Consider the following 17,081-nt stretch of genomic DNA (forward strand, 5'->3'; position numbering starts at 1 on the left):
TAAAGTGTTTAAGTCTGGAGATGGACAGGGGGCGGGGCCAAGCTGCGAGCAGAAAAAGCCCATCCAAAAAATCATGAGAGGCGGCACCAGCACATCTTCCTCATTGACAGGGACGTGCCTTCAACCCACATGAAAGCACGCCCCTGTCAATCAGGCAGACCTGATTGGACAGCACTAATCTGTCTGTCAGTGCTGAGCACCAGCTAATGTCCTGCCCAGCTTCACTGTGCCGAGCCGCGGGTACTGATACCCGACTCCCCCTCCCGCAGGAGCTTGCAGCCGCCGGGTGCTGGTGCCTGATTCCCCCCCCCCCCGCCCCATCACAATAGAGTTTACTGCCGCGGGTACTGATCCCCCCCCCCCCCACAGGAGCTTGCAGCCACCAGGTACTGATCCCCCCATGGAGTTTGTAGCCGCGAGCAGCAGGGATCACTGAAATTTCTTCCTCCTTCCCCGAAACTTACAGCCTCAGACTGGGAGTCAGTGCCGGAGGGATCATAGGGGTAAGTGAGTGCTAGAGGTGTTGCTGTGCTGTCAGTAAGTGCTGGAGGGGTTTGGGAGTGCAAGTGCATAACCCCCCCTCCTCCCCTTTACACCCCCAAGTGTGCCTCTCCAGCCACAGGCATCACCGCACGTCACTGATATACAGGTATAAGGCAGTTACAGCATGCTAATTTACACCCAGTAATAACAGTTGGTGCCGACAGGGTCACCCACATACTACTGTGACTCCCATACAGTGTTTACTTTTGACAAGCATACAACTACCGACCTGTTGACTCTGTATCTACTGTATCAAGTACCAACAGGCGTCGGCCATGCCGACAGTGATCCCCATAGCTGTTTGTGACAGAGCACTCACGCATGTTGACACATGTGGACTATAGTGGGTATATCTGACAGGGAACACACAGAGGAATATGCACAACAATGATTACATGCCCATTTCTAAAAAAATAGTGCTATATTTCCCTCAATATAACACTAAAAACACTGTGCCCCCCCTCGTTTGCACTGTACACATTTTTGGCAGGGACAGAGAGAAAATGGCGCTGAACACTGTTGTCAGGGCTAAGGCCCGCCCCTTTTCGGCGCGCTTCAGCCCCATTATAATATAGTTTTTACATGCAGGCAGGGGACCGTATATAGTGTCTACGCACTATATACCTACTCAAATAATAAATATATATATATATATATATATATTGCTGTCCAGGGCGCCCCCCCCCCTGCACCCATGTAAACCCGTTGCTGTGTGGGAGCAATGGCGCACAGCGCGACCGCTGCTGTATACTGGCGGGGGTATCGTACACGGTGCCCAGGGCCCGAATATGCGTTCTTGCCAGTGTAAAAAGAGACCCTCAGTAACTGCTGCCCAGAGCGCCCCCCCCAGCGCCCTACACCCTGTGAGTGCCGTTGGTGTGTGGGAGCATGGAGCGCTGCGCTTACCTCCATTATTGAAGATCTTCTGCCGTCTGAAGCCTTCTGTTCTTCTAATACTCACCCGGCTTCTTTCTTCTGGCTTCTGTGAGGGGGGTGACGGCGCGGCTCTGGGAACAAGCAGCTAGGCGCATCAAGTGGTCGAACCCTCTGGAGCTAATGGTGTCCAGTAGCCTAAGAAGCAGAGCCCTTGAACTAAGAAGAAGTAGGTCTGACTTCTCTCCCCTCAGTCCCACGATGCAGGGAGCCTGTAGCCAGCAGGTCTCCCTGAAAATAAAAAACCTAACAATAAGCATACTTGCCTACCTGACCCTCTCCATGAGGGAGAAAATGCTCTGTTCCTGGACTTTCCTGGTAATGTATGATTGCCATCACCTGTGGTGAGCTAGGTAATTGATAAGAAAGGTGTTTCACCACAGGTGATGGCAATCATACATTACCAGGGAAGTCCAGGAACAGAGTATTTTCTCCCTCATGGAGAGGGTCAGGTAGGCAAGTATGCAATAAAGTCTTTAGAGAAACTCTGTAGAGCTCCCCTAGTGTGTGTCCAGTCACTCCTGGGCACAGAGTCTAACTGAGGTCTGGAGGAGGGGCATAGAGGGAGGAGCCAGTTCACACCCATTCAAAGTCTTATAGTGTGCCCATGTCTCCTGCGGATCCCGTCTATACCCCATGGTCCCTACGGAGTCCCCAGCATCCTCTAGGACGTAGGAGAAATTTTATTTATATGAGTACATTTATTTAAAAATGAATTAAAATTCTGTTCCACTTGTTTGCATGGGAAGAACATAATTTCGTATTTATTTAGTACCTGCTAGTGAGCTGTATGCCGCTGAGTGGGGCTTGCCCTCAGTAATCATGGCTGCCTCAGCCACTGTCCTGCGATGGTGGTAAAGACTACATCTCCCTATACGCCATGCGGCTGTCATAGACGGAGACGGGCGCCGGCTGGGGTCAGCGCCTGTGTTACTGCTGCAGGAGCTAGGGAAGAGCGGTGACGGTCTAGGCTGGACGGTGCCCGGAATTCTCTTCACAATGGCCATGGACAACTCCGGCAAAGAGCGCGAAGCCGTGCAGCTGATGGCGGACGCCGAGAAGAGGGTGAAGTCCTCGCACTCCTTCCTGCGGGGTCTCTTCGGGTGAGAGCACGGGGATGGTGGGGAGACATGGGATGTCATCTTGGAGGAGGGGGGATGGGAGTGGTGGACCTGGGAGACAGGCGCAGGCCTTTACATCCCCATCACCACTAGTACTGTACCCCAGGAGTGAGCATTGCCATAGCCAGGCACCACAATATACCAGGAGTGAGCATTGCCATAGCTGGGTACCACAATATTCCAGGACTGAGCATTGCCATAGCTGGGTACCACAGTATACCAGGAGTGAGCATTGCCATAGCTGGGTACCACAATATTCCAGGACTGAGCATTGCCATAGCTGGGTACCACAGTATACCAGGAGTGAGCATTGCCATAGCCGGGTACCACAATATACTAAGAGTGAGCATTGCCATAGCTGGGTACCACAATATAGCAAGAGTGATAATTGCCATAGCTGGGTACCACAATATACCAGGAGTGATAATTGCCATAGCTGGGTACCACAATATACCAGGAGTGAGCATTGCCATAGCCGGTACCACATTATACCAGGAGTGAGCATTGCCATAGCTGGGTACCACAATATACCAGGAGTGAGCATTGCCATAGCCGGTACCACATTATACCAGGAGTGAGCATTGCCACAGCTGGGTACCACAATATACCAGAAGTGAGCATTGCCATAGCCGGTACCACATTTTCTGCGGCGGGGTACACTGGTATTCTACAGGGAATAACATCGGGGTATAGAGTTGGATCTTGATCCGAGGCACTAACAAGCTAAAGCTTTGACTGTTCCCAGGATGCACTGCACCGCCTCCTCTATATCCCCGCCTCCAGGCACTGGAGCTCAGTTTGTCAGTTGGTGCCTGTAGTGCAGGCAGCTAACAGGTGGGGCTGCGCTAGGTAACCCTAATAAGAGCTTTTTAAGAAAAAAGAAGACTTCAAGTGTCGCAGCACAGGCACTAGATGCTGTGTACTGTATGTTATGCTGACATTCTGTGCTGCGGCTCCATCACCTCCCCCAGTGGCGCTGCATACTCCCGCGCACTGGTTGCCGGGTACTTGCAGCGGAGGCGCTCCAGTCATCAGGCACACCTCACTGCTGCTGCTCTCCTGGATTGCGTGGCCGCACTTCAGGGAGGAGGTAAGAGAGTCCCCCAGGTGGGACCCGCCAAAATCGCAATACGGTCGCGGTCCCAGGAGACGGACCACGCCGCTGGCGTGGACACTGTGGCCGTGCAGGGACCCCACTATATCCACCAGGGCAAGGAGCACAGGTCGAATTTACTACAATCCGTTTATTATAGGCTGCATAGTACCCGGTGGTGAAGTCCAGCAGAGGGGATAAGGCGCTGACCTGTAGCCCCTCTGCCAGCTCCAGGCACCATCTACAGCAGGTGTTCCCGCCCTGGAGCTGCATCTCTCTCTCTCCCTCACTCCCAGTCAGCGTTTGGGCGCCATTTCACAGAGTTGCGCTGATCCTGGGACTGCTGGGCACTGTCTCCTCTGTAAAGCCGCCTGTCTAATCAGCGCTGTGCATTTACAGAGCAATTAAGTATTCTACATGTCGATTAGACAGCGTTGGTTAAGAACAAGTGTACTGCTATATGAATATTCAGTACAAGTATTCTGTGATCTACAGCCAGTGTTTACTGTGCATTGTTATATCTGTATACATACATTTCTATATGTTGTATTACTAGTTCAGTGCAGTTTTATTTTTTATATGTAATAATTTCTGCATTGTGACTGTGTGTGCCTATAGCTGCTGTGTGGATTCTATTCTGTGTATCACAGATATTGCTATCACTATATTCTGTGCACTGTGGGTCTAAGTGCATCAGGGTCTCATATACCATATAGTGTTCCACAGGATGTACAGTTTTGTATTTTTCACTGTGTGTTTCAGTCACCTCATACCACTTAAATCCTCTATTTGTGCTCTGCAATTGCGGTCACATATCTTAGGGGATTTTTGTCAGGTATTGTGTTTGTCTGGCTAAATTGTACTGATACGCCCTAAGGCTACATTCCCAATAATGTTGCTATACAGGGCGTGAAATCCGCAGATGCTCCTGCATCATACAGTGCTGGCGCCGCAGATTTACCTGAGGAAATGATTTCTGCTGAGGGTTCAGGTACTTGGTGTTCTACACCCCCTAGTCAGCCCGCAGGACCTGTGGCAGATCCACCTTGGGCTGCATTTTCAAATATGCTGACTACGCTTGTAACAAGACTTACGCCCTCTGTGGGACCTCCTGTGCCATTACAGCCACATATTGTCCCTGTAGTTAATCCACCATGAGCGGATACTCTGTCAACCCAGTTACAGCAATTAAATCAGTCATTGGTTAAACAAAAACCTAACCCTCGCCCTACTGGGACCAAAGGGTCATCTAAGCGGGCCATTTCTTCCTCACAATCCACTAATATTTCGGATGATTCTTCCGATTCGGAAGGGGAATATACTGATCCATCAGATGCTTATACCGCTGCTTCTGATGAAGATTCTAAAACACAGGTTGATGTTCCTGACCTAGTGGAGACTATCAAGCTGCTTCCTCAGATTGATGATGATGTTGACCCTCCTGATACGTCTAAGAAACCTGATAAGTTCAAACGTCAGAGGATTACTAAATTAGTTTTACCACATTCTGACCATTTAATTGACATACATCAGGAATCCTGGTCTTCTCCAGGAAAGAATTTTTCCCTGTCTAAAAAGATGCTAGCTGGTTATCATATCTCTGCAGAGTTGAGTAACAAGTGGGAAATCCCGCCACCAGTGGACTCGCATGTCTTGTGGTGTCATCTATGCTGCCTGTCACCACCGTCACCTCTTTGAAGGAACCGACGGATAAGCGTGTGGAGTGTTGCTTGAAGGTGCTGTGCATATACCCACTATGGCAGCCTCTTGGCTGGCTTTGAAGCATGGGTTCAAGCAATTGAGGACAGTATCTGTCCTATATTACCACAGCCTCCCACTATATTCAGGAGGCGGCCCCTGATGCAGGCGTTATGGCGGCCAAGGCATCTACTACGTCTATCCTGGATCGCCGTATTCTTTGATTACGGTCCTGGTCTGTGGACCTGGACTCTTATGAAGACCTTGGAGGTACTCCCTTTTAAGGGAGATATACTATATGGAGATGATCTGAACAAGATTGTGACCGACTTGGCTTCGGCCAAGACTGCATTTCTCCCAAGTACTAATCCTTCGGTTCCGACGGCTAAGAGTACTGCTTTTTGTTCTTTCCACCCACCAGGTAAAGCAAAGGGTCAGGCGTACCCGAGACAGGCTTGCACTTCCAAGTCCTCTAAGCCCAAACCTAAACATTCTTAGGCCGCCCGTCAGCCCGCTTCCAAACCGGACAAGCCTGCTACATGACGGGGCGGGCCTCCCCCTGGGGACCCCAGGGTGGGAGGACGATTTCTGCAGTTCGCCCAGGTATGGGTAAAGACCACTTTGGACGCCTGGGTGCAGGAAGTGGTCTCTCACGGGTAAGCAATCTCTTTCAAGAGACGTCCCCCTGGCCAGTTTTGCTCAACGGTTGTCCCTACGGATCCGATAAAAGCACAAACTCTACATTTGGTTGTCCAATCCCTCCTGGATACATGAGTGATAATGCCGGTACCTCTGTCTCAGAGAGGCAGGGGATACTGTTCGATGCTGTTTCTAGTTCCGAAGCCGAACGGATCCTCCCGGCCTACACTCAACCTCAAATCTTTGAACAAATTTGTGAGGGTGTCCAAATTCCATATGGAAACTCTGCACTCTATTGTACCTGCTATGAAACCCAAGGACTATATGGTATCCCTGGATATACAGGATGCTTACCTACACATACCTATTGCCATGTTGCATCAGCAATATCTACGGTTTGCTATTGGCAACCTTCATTATCAGTTCCAAGCCTTGCCTTTCGGACTGACTACGGCTCCTCGCATCTTCACCAAGGTCATGGTGGTCATGACGGCCCTTCGTTGCGGTTAGGGTATCAGGATCCTGCCGTATCTGGATGACTTGTTGATCCTGGGGAACTCCTCCCCAGAGGTTCTCTTCCGTCATCTGGAATGGACGGTCCAATTCTTACAAGCCCACGGGTGGCTCATCAACTGGGAGAAATCCTCACTGGTCCCTGCTCAGAGCATGGTGCACCTGGGGGCGTTACTAGACACACACAACCAACGGTTGTTCTTGTCTCCAGGGAAGGTCCTGAAACTTCAGGCCAGAATCAGATGCTTCCTCTCTCGCCAAAGAGTGTCAGTACACTCGGCGATGCAAGTACTAGGCCTCATGGTGTCGGCTTATCTACCTAAGGTGGTGTCATATTTCCACCTTAACCAAGAGATTGTGGTTCCGGCCTTTATCTCTCCTGGTTTGTCTTCCAAAGAGCGGTCTTTGGATATGGTACAGGCTCTCCATATATATGTAGAAAGGACTGCCTCTATCAGGAGATCAGATTCTCTTTTTGTACTTTTTGGTTTGGCTTGGCTGTGAATAAGCAGACCTTGGCCAGATGGATTAGAATGGTGATTGCACAAGCTTATGTGCAGGCTGGACTCCCAGCTCCTGCTACTATCAAGTCCCATCCTACTCGGTCTGTTGGACCTTCTTGGGCGGCCTGCCGTGGCGCGTGGTCCTCAGTGAACACGTTTATCAGGTTCTATGCCTTTGATACTTCCGCCTCCCAGTGTGTTTCCTTTGGACGGCATGTTCTTGTGCCCGCTACAATACGTCCCCTCCCATGAGGAACTGCTTTAGGACATCCCGATGTTATTCCCTGTGGAATACCAGTGTACCCCGCTGCAGAGAAGGAGATTTATGGTAAGACTTACCATTGTTAAATCTCTTTCTGCGAGGTACACTGGTTTCCACAGGGCGCCCACCCTGACGCACTTGGCTTCTTTGGGTTTGTATGGCATTAGCTGCTTGTCCCGTCTCCTGTCGTGAGAATGTGGGTCTATGTGACTAACATCTACCGTCTTTCTTACCTGATACTGCATTGGACTGATTAACAAAACTGAGCTCCAGTGCCTGGAGGCGGGGCTATAGAGGAGGCGGTGCAGTGCATCCTGGGAACAGTCAAAGCTTTAGCCTGTTGGTGCCTTGGATCAAGATCCAACTCTACACCCCAATGTTATTGCCTGTGGAATCCATTGCACCTCGCAGACTTACCATTTAACAATGGTAAGTCTTACCATAAATTTCTTTATACCAGGAGTTAGCATTGCCATAGCTGGGTACCACACAGGGGCGGAACTACTGGCGGGGCAGGCAGTGCATTGCACTGGGGCCCCGCCGCACTCAAGGGCCCACAGCCGCCGGCCGGCATTACATGAATGAGTCACAATGACTCATTGTATGTCATGCCGCAGCCGCACACCAGCGCTCCCGTGACCCGCCCGTCATAAGGAACGATTCTGGCCACCCGCACACAAAGGAGGGAGGAGGGTCCGTCCCTCCCTCCCTCATATACAAACAGGTCACAGTCTCTCAGTGAAGGAGAGAGCCTCAGCAGCGCTTTGTTACTGGTGGAGGCGCTGCTGCTGCTGCTCCTCTGCTTCACTATAGGCTGTCTCTGAGAACAGCCTATAGGGAAGCAGAGGGGCAGCAGCAGCGCCTCCACCAGTAACACAGCGCTGCTGCGGCTCCCTCCTTCACCTCCCTCCTCCTTCTTCTCTACTGCCCGGGAAGCTGCACCGAGGAGCCTGAGCCAACAGAGAGGGTAAGTATAATCTTTCTTTCTTTCTTTCTTTCTTTCTTTCTTTCTTTCTTTCTTTCTTTCTTTCTTTCTTTCTTTCTTTTTTTATTTGTTGGGACTGCCTGCCGCAATGTGTAAAAAGGGGGGACTGCCTGCCGCTATGTATAAAAATGGGGAATCTGCCTGCCGCAATGTAAAAATGGGGAATCTGCCTGCCGCAATGTGTAAAAATGGGGAATCTGCCTGCCGCAATGTGTAAAAATGGGGAATCTGCCTGCCGCTATGTATAAAAATGGGGAATCTGCCTGCCGCTATGTGTAAAAAGGTAGAATCTGCCTGCCGTAATGTGTAAAAAGGGCACGCTATCTGCCGTTATGTGTAAAAGTGTATGGTGTCTGCCGTAATGTGTAAAATGGGGACGCTGTCTGCCGTAATGTGTAAAAAGTGCACGCTGTCTGCCGCTATGTGTAACGAGGGCACGCTGTCTGCCGTTATGTGTAAAAAGTGCACACTGTCTGCCGTTATGTGTAAAAAGGGGAATCTGTTCGCTGTAAGGAGTAAAAGGGTCTCTACCTGGTGTAGTGGTGCTACTGTGCGGCGTAATTTAAAGAATGGAGACTACTGTGCACCGTTTTATGAATTGGTATTATTTTGTGGACACACCCCTTCCCCACGAAGCCACGCCACTATGTATTTTTGCGCGCGCCTACGGCGCGCACTGCCCATGGGGTGGACTTGGATGGGATGGGGGGGGGGGGGGGGGCCCAAAGCATTTTGTTGCACCTGGGCCCACCGCTTGCTTGTTCCGCCACTGGTACCACATTATACCAGTAGTGAGCATTGCCATAGCTTCGTTCCACATTATACCAGGAGTGGGCATTGCCATAGCCGGGTACCACAACATACCAGGAATGAGCATTGCCATAGCCGGGTACCACAATATACCAGGAGTGAGCATTGCCATAGCTTCGTTCCACATTATACCAGGAGTGAGCATTGCCATAGCCGGGTACCACAACATACCAGGAATGAGCATTGCCATAGCTGGGTACCACAACATACCAGGAGTGAGCATTGCTATAGCCGGGTACCACAATATACCAGAAGTGAGCATTGCCATAGCTTTGTTCCACATTATACCATAGGTGAGCATTGCCAAAGCTGGGTACCACAATATACCAGGAGTGAGCATTGCCATAGCCGGATACCACAGTATACCAGGAGTGAGCATTTCCATAGCTAGGTACCACATTATACCAGGAGTGAGCATTGCCATAGCCGGGTACCACAATATCGCAGGAGTGAGCATTGCCATAGCCGGGTTTCACAATATACCAGGAGTAAGCATTGCCATAGCCGGGTACCACAGTATACCAGGAGTGAGCATTGCCATAGCCGGGTTTCACAATATACCAGGAGTGAGCATTGCCATAGCCGGGTACCACAATATCGCAGGAGTGAGCATTGCCATAGCCGGGTTTCACAATATACCAGGAGTAAGCATTGCCATAGCCGGGTACCACAGTATACCAGGAGTGAGCATTGCCATAGCCGGGTTTCACAATATACCAGGAGTGAGCATTGCAATAGCCGGATACCACAATATACCAGGAGTGAGCATTGCCATAACCATGTACCACATTATAATGGAGGAAGGTGAGGTGGACATAGAGGTAGGGAAGGGTACTCTATCAGAGAAGTCCTAAACATTCCTGATAAGGTGACAGAGGAGTGTGAGGCATCTTACTTTCTCTGACGTCCTAGTGGATGCTGGGTACTCCGTAAGCACCATGGGGAATAGACGGGCTCCGCAGGAGACTGGGCACTCTTAAAAGAAAGATTAGGTACTATATCTGGTGTGCACTGGCTCCTCCCTCTATGCCCCTCCTCCAGACCTCAGTTAGAATCTGTGCCCGGCCAGAGCTGGATGCATCTAGTGGGCTCTCCTGAGCTTACTAGAAAAGAAAGTATTTGTTAGGTTTTTTATTTTCAGTGAGATCTGCTGGCAACAGACTCACTGCTACGAGGGACTGAAGGGAGAGAAGCAAACCTACCTGCTTGCAGCTAGCTTGTGCTTCTAAGGCTACTGGACACCATTAGCTCCAGAGGGATCGAACACAGGGCCCGACCTCGATCGTCCGTTCCCGGAGCCGCGCCGCCGTCCCCCTTGCAGAGCCAGAAGACGGAAGAACCAGGAGAAAATCGGCGGCTGAAGACTCCGGTCTTCAATAAGGTAGCGCACAGCACTGCAGCTGTGCGCCATTGCTCCCACAGCACATCACACGCTCCGGTCACTGGTGGGTGCAGGGCGCTGGGGGGGGCGCCCTGGGCTGCAATATGTATACCTTTTTGGCAAAATGCACATAATACAGTTATAAACTGTATATGTGCCTAATCCCCCGCCATAAATATTATAAAAAAAGCAGGAGAAGTCCGCCGCTGAAGGGGCGGGGCTATCTTCCTCAGCACAGCCAGCGCCATTTTCTCTTCACAGCTCCGCTGGAAGGACGCTCCCCAGGCTCTCCCCTGCAGTATACACTACGAGAAGGGTAAAAAAGAGAGGGGGGGCACATAAATTTAGGTGCAATAAGGTGATATAAGCAGCTATTGGGGGAAAAATTCACTTTGTATTAGTGTAAATCCCTCTGTTATATAGCGCTCTGGTGTGTGCTGGCATACTCTCTCTCTGTCTCCCCAAAGGACTTTGTGGGGTCCTGTCCTCAGTCAGAGCATTCCCTGTGTGTGTGTGCGGTGTGTCGGTACGGCTGTGTCGACATGTTTGATGAGGGCGCTTACGTGGAGGTGGAGCAGGAGCCGATAAGTGTGATGTCGCCCCCTGTGGGGCCGACACCAGAGTGGATGGATATGTGGAAGGTATTAACCGACAGTGTCAACTCCTTGCATAAAAGGTTCGATGACGTAACAGCTTTGGGACAGCCGGCATCTCCGCCCGCGCCTGCCCAAGCGTCTCGGAGGCCATCAGGGGCTCAAAAACGCCCGCTACCTCAGATGGCAGACACAGATGTCGACACGGAGTCTGACTCCAGTGTAGACGAGGATGAGACAAATGTACAATCCACAAGGGCCATCCGATGCATGATTACGGCAATGAAAAATGTGTTGCACATTTCTGACATTAACCCGGTTACCACTAAAAAGGGTATTATGTTTGGGGAGAAAAAGCAGCCAGTGACTTTTCCCCCATCTGATGAGTTAAATGAATTGTGTGAAGAAGCGTGGTGTTCCCCAGATAAGAAATTAGTGATTTCTAAGAGGTTACTAATGGCGTACCCTTTCCCGCCAACGGAAAGGTTGCGTTGGGAAACATCCCCTAGGGTGGACAAGGCGCTCACACGCTTATCAAAAAAGGTGGCACTGCCGTCTCAGGATACGGCCGCCTTAAAGGAGCCTGCAGATAGAAAGCAGGAGGCTATCCTGAAGTCTGTGTATACACACTCAGGTACTATACTGAGACCTGCTATTGCTTCAGCATGGATGTGTAGTGCTGCAGCAGCATGGTCTAATTCCCTGTCAGATAACATTGATTCCCTTGACAGGGATACTATTTTGCTAACCATAGAGCATATTAAAGACGTAGTCTTATATATGAGGGATGCACAGAGGGACATTTGCCGGCTGGCATCTAGAATTAATGCAATGTCCATTTCTGCCAGGAGAGTATTATGAACTCGGCAGTGGACAGGTGATGCTGATTCTAAAAGGCACATGGAAGTTTTGCCTTATAAAGGTGAGGAATTGTTTGGGGACGGTCTCTCGGACCTCGTATCCACAGCAACAGCTGGAAAGTCGACTTTTTTACCTCAGGTTCCCTCACAGCCTAAGAAAGCACCGTATTATCAAGTACAGTCCTTTCGGCCTCCGAAAGGCAAGCGGGTCAGAGGCGCGTCCTTTCTGCCCAGAGGCAGGGGTAGAGGGAAAAAGCTGCACCAGACAGCCAGTTCCGAGGAACAAAAATCCTCCCCTGCTTCCACTAAGTCCACCGCATGACGCTGGGGCTCCACAGGTGGAGCCAGGTGCGGTGGGGGCCCATCTCCGGAACTTCAGCGACCAGTGGGTTTGCTCACAGGTGGATCTCTGGGTTCTACAAGTGGTATCTCAGGGATACAAGCTGGAGTTCGAGGCGTCTCCCCCTCGCCGTTACCTCAAATCAGCCTTGCCAGCTACTCCCAAGGAAAGGGAGGTAGTACTGGCGGCAATTCACAAGCTGTACCTTCAGCAGGTGATAATCAAAGTTCCCCTCCTTCAACAGGGACGGGGTTACTATTCCACAATGTTTGTGGTACCGAAACCAGACGGTTCGGTGAGACCCATTCTAAATTTGAAATCCTTGAACACTTATATAAGAAAGTTCAAGTTCAAAATGGAATCGCTCAGGGCGGTTATTGCAAGCCTGGAAGAGGGGGATTTTATGGTGTCACTGGACATCAAGGATGCTTACCTACATGTCCCCATTTACCCACCTCACCAGGAGTACCTCAGGTTTGTGGTACAGGACTGCCATTACCAATTCCAGACGTTGCCATTTGGTCTGTCCACGGCACCGAGGGTATTTACCAAGGTAATGGCCGAAATGATGATACTCCTTCGAAAGAAGGGAGTTATAATTATCCCGTACTTGGACGATCTCCTTATAAAGGCAAGGTCCAAGGAGCAGTTGTTGGTCGGAGTAGCACTATCTCGGGAAGTGCTACAACAGCACGGCTGGATTCTGAATATCCCAAAGTCGCAGCTGGTTCCTATGACGCGTCTGCTGTTCTTGGGCATGATTCTGGACACAGAACAGAAGAAGGTGTTTCTCCCGGAGGAGAAGGCCAAGGAGTTGTCATCTCTGGTCAGAGACCTCCTGAAACCAAAACAGGTGTCGGTGCATCACTGCACGCGAGTCCTGGGAAAGATGGTAGCTTCTTACGAAGCAATTCCCTTCGGCAGGTTCCATGCAAGGATCTTTCAGTGGGATCTGTTAGACAAGTGGTCCGGATCGCATCTTCAGATGCATCGGCTGATCACCCTGTCCCCGAGGGCCAGGGTGTCTCTGCTGTGGTGGCTGCAGAGTGCTCACCTTCTCGAGGGCCACAGATTCGGCATTAAGGACTGGGTCCTGGTGACCACGGATGCAAGCCTCCGAGGTTGGGGGGCAGTCACTCAGGGAAGAAACTTCCAAGGACAATGGTCGAGTCAGGAGACTTCCCTACACATAAATATTCTGGAACTAAGGGCCATTTACAATGTCCTAAGTCAAGCAGAACCCCTGCTTCAAAACCATCCGGTGCTGATTCAGTCAGACAACATCACGGCTGTCGCCCATGTAAACCGACAGGGCGGCACAAGAAGCAGGATGGCGATGGCAGAAGCCACAAGGATTCTCCGATGGGCGGAGAATCACGTGCTAGCACTGTCAGCAGTGTTCATTCCGGGAGTGGACAACTGGGAAGCAGACTTCCTCAGCAGGCACGACCTCCACCCGGGAGAGTGAGGACTCCATCCATAAGTCTTCCAGCTGATTGTAAATCGTTGGGAAAGGCCACAGGTGGACATGATGGCGTCCCGCCTCAACAAAAAGCTAAAAAGATATTGCGCCAGGTCAAGGGACCCTCAGGCGATAGCTGTGGACGCTCTAGTGACACCGTGGGTGTACCAGTCGGTTTATGTGTTCCCTCCTCTTCCTCTCATACCAAAGGTACTGAGGATAATAAGAAAGAGAGGAGTAAGAACTATACTCCTCGTTCCGGATTGGCCAAGAAGAACTTGGTACCCGGAACTACAAGAAATGATCTCAGAGGACCCTTGGCCTCTGCCGCTCCGACAGGACCTGCTACAGCAGGGGCCCTGTCTGTTCCAAGACTTACCGCGGCTGCGTTTGACGGCATGGCGGTTGAATGCCGGATCCTAATGGAAAAGGGCATTCCATTTGAAGTCATTCCTACGCTGATAAAAGCTAGGAAGGATGCGACAGCAAAACATTATCACTGCATATGGCAAAAATATGTTGTTTGGTGTGAGGCCATGAGGGCCCCAACAGAAGAATTTCAGCTGGGTCGATTTCTGCACTTCCTACAGTCAGGAGTGACTATGGGCCTAAAATTGGGATCCATTAAAGTCCAGATTTCGGCCCTGTCTATTTTCTTTCAAAAAGAACTGGCTTCACTGCCTGAAGTTCAGACGTTTGTTAAGGGAGTGCTGCATATTCAGCCCCCTTTTGTGCCTCCAGTGGCACCTTGGGATCTCAACGTAGTGTTGGATTTCCTAAAGTCACATTGGTTTGAGCCACTTCAGACCGTGAAGTTGAAGTATCTCACGTGGAAGGTAGTCATGCTGTTGGCCTTGGCCTCAGCTAGGCGTGTGTCAGAATTGGCGGCTTTGTCCTGTAAAAGCCCATATCGGATTTTCCATATGGACAGGGCAGACTCGCTGTTTATCCTGCATGCACCCAACAAGCTGGGTGCTCCTGCTTCAAAGCAGACTATTGCTCGCTGGATCTGTAGCACGATTCAACTTGCACATTCTGCGGCTGGACTGCTGCATCCTAAATCAGTAAAAGCCCATTCCACGAGGAAGGTGGGCTCTTCTTGGGCGGCTGCCCGAGGGGTCTCGGCTTTACAACTTTGCCGAGCTGCTACTTGGTCGGGATCAAACACTTTTGCAAAATTCTACAAGTTTGATACCCTGGCTGAGGAGGACCTTGAGTTTGCTCATTCGGTGCTGCAGAGTCATCCGCACTCTCCCGCCCGTTTGGGAGCTTTGGTATAATCCCCATGGTCCTTACGGAGTACCCAGCATCCACTAGGACGTCAGAGAAAATAAGAATTTACTCACCGGTAATTCTATTTCTCGTAGTCCGTAGTGGATGCTGGGAGCCCGTCCCAAGTGCGGACTTTCTGCAATACTTGTATATAGTTATTGCTTAACTATAGGGTTATTGTTCTGAGCCATCTGTTGAATGAGGCTCAGTTGTTGTTCATACTGTTAACTGGGTATAGTTATCACAAGTTGTACGGTGTGATTGGTGTGGCTGGTATGAGTCTTACCCTGGATTCCAAATCCTTTCCTAGTAATGTCAGCTCTTCCGGGCACAGTTTCCCTAACTGAGGTCTGGAGGAGGGGCATAGAGGGAGCAGCCAGTGCACACCAGATATAGTACCTAATCTTTCTTTTAAGAGTGCCCAGTCTCCTGCGGAGCCCGTCTATTCCCCATGGTCCTTACGGAGTACCCAGCATCCACTACGGACTATGAGAAATAGAATTACCGGTGAGTAAATTCTTATTTTAATATAAAGAAAAAATCCTCAGCCACTTTTCCAGTGTCAAAGAACTAAATACCCTGTTTGAAGAACCAGATAAGAAATTTCAAATTCCTAGGCGGTTATGTCAAAGTCGAAAAATATCATAATGCATATGCCTTGTACTAACACCAGGCGCATGCCCGCTGTGCGCGCGCCCATTCTGCCGTGCGTGCACATACTCGCAATTTGCGTATGATCGCTCCCGCGTTCCTGCGGGTGGTGTGCGCATTTACGGTAGTGTTTGTGAGCGCATAGATTGTTATCAAAACATTTCATATTTAACCCAAATAGTGCACATTGTACACATAGCCCCCTGCACCACATCAGAAAGAAATAGCTGTTTAAAATAGTTACTGAACAAAGGGATTCACCTTTACAGGATAGGAGAGGACAGAACAAGGTTACAAGGTGGTGTTTGGTATTCAGCTGTAGGGTATTTTAAGGGAAACATTCCGGTGTTGGTTAGAGGAAGATCGCATGTTGCAGCGTATAGTTATGTGCAGAAGTAGAATATAGATATAAAACTGTATTTACTATGTATTATGTATGCGGCGGGAATCCAGAGGATACCACCCCCAAGAGCTGTTGAGAATGACATCGCCCACCTTTTCAAATCAACCTATGACCTCTCCTGTAATGTAAATGAACATCTCTGTGTCCAATAGACAAAGGGATTACAGTGACCATTGTATTGTTTTGGATGAAGTGAATAAATAGAGCTTGCAGCAGGCTTGGTCACACAAGACTCTGAACGCTTTCTACCTGATAGCGGAGGACTGGTCCAGGACGCGCTTGCGAACGAATTCTCACGTATGTACATTCTCTGTAGCCATTATTCTGTTTAGATATCATGTTAGCTTGTAGTGTATAAATTGTATTGTTATTTCCTTTTGTCTAATTAATCCGCAGTGGCCTTAGAACCCTGTGGTTTTACCCCATATCGGTGTTGTGTCCTCATTTCTCTGCTAGGGGTTAGAGGGTTATTATATTCACAAACTGCTTAAGGTTTTAACGTGTATTTGGTAAAGGGTACGCACTGTGAGTACTTTGTACCGACAGCGCTGCACAAGGTTTAAAGTGTATCATCATTACAGTGCCGTGCTGCAGAAGGTTTAAAGCATAAACGTATCATTACATTGTATCACTAACAAGGTTTAAAATCTATCATCCTATTGTGTGCGCGCGGTGTGTACTTTGTACTCCCGGCGCGGCGTCCTGTACGCTAAGTCCGTAAGCTATAGGACTCTGTACGCAAATAGCGTACACAGTACGTAGCGTGTGTATTCAATCCAGCGGCCGCAGCGGCCCCACGATAAAGGTGTATTTGAAGTTATAGCTTTATGTTTAAAGATAATAATTGACATTATCAGTTATCATATTTTCCTTTTCCTCCTGAGGTTAGGAAAAAATGGGAAAATCCACCAATAGTGGATACATCAGACTCCAAGATCTCACGTAAAATAGTACTACCTGTTCCTGGTGCAGCCTCCCTAAAGGATACAGCTGATCGTAAGATTGAGACTACACTCAAA

At 49.8% G+C, this 17,081-nt stretch overlaps 1 protein-coding gene across 1 annotated transcript in view; it reads left to right on the forward strand.

Annotated features, from left to right (window-relative positions):
* Positions 1 to 2,350: 2,350 nt before the first annotated feature.
* LOC134910503 (beta-soluble NSF attachment protein) overlaps positions 2,351 to 17,081 on the forward strand; it is a 91,401-nt gene continuing 76,670 nt past the window's right edge. Inside the window, exon 1 of the mRNA XM_063918606.1 lies at positions 2,351 to 2,579. Coding sequence (XP_063774676.1) covers positions 2,476 to 2,579 — 104 coding nt within the window. The 5' untranslated portion in view covers positions 2,351 to 2,475. The remainder of the gene's footprint in view (positions 2,580 to 17,081) is intronic.

This window comes from Pseudophryne corroboree, chromosome 4 (assembly GCF_028390025.1).
Source record: "Pseudophryne corroboree isolate aPseCor3 chromosome 4, aPseCor3.hap2, whole genome shotgun sequence".
Taxonomy (NCBI): Eukaryota; Metazoa; Chordata; class Amphibia; order Anura; family Myobatrachidae; genus Pseudophryne; species Pseudophryne corroboree.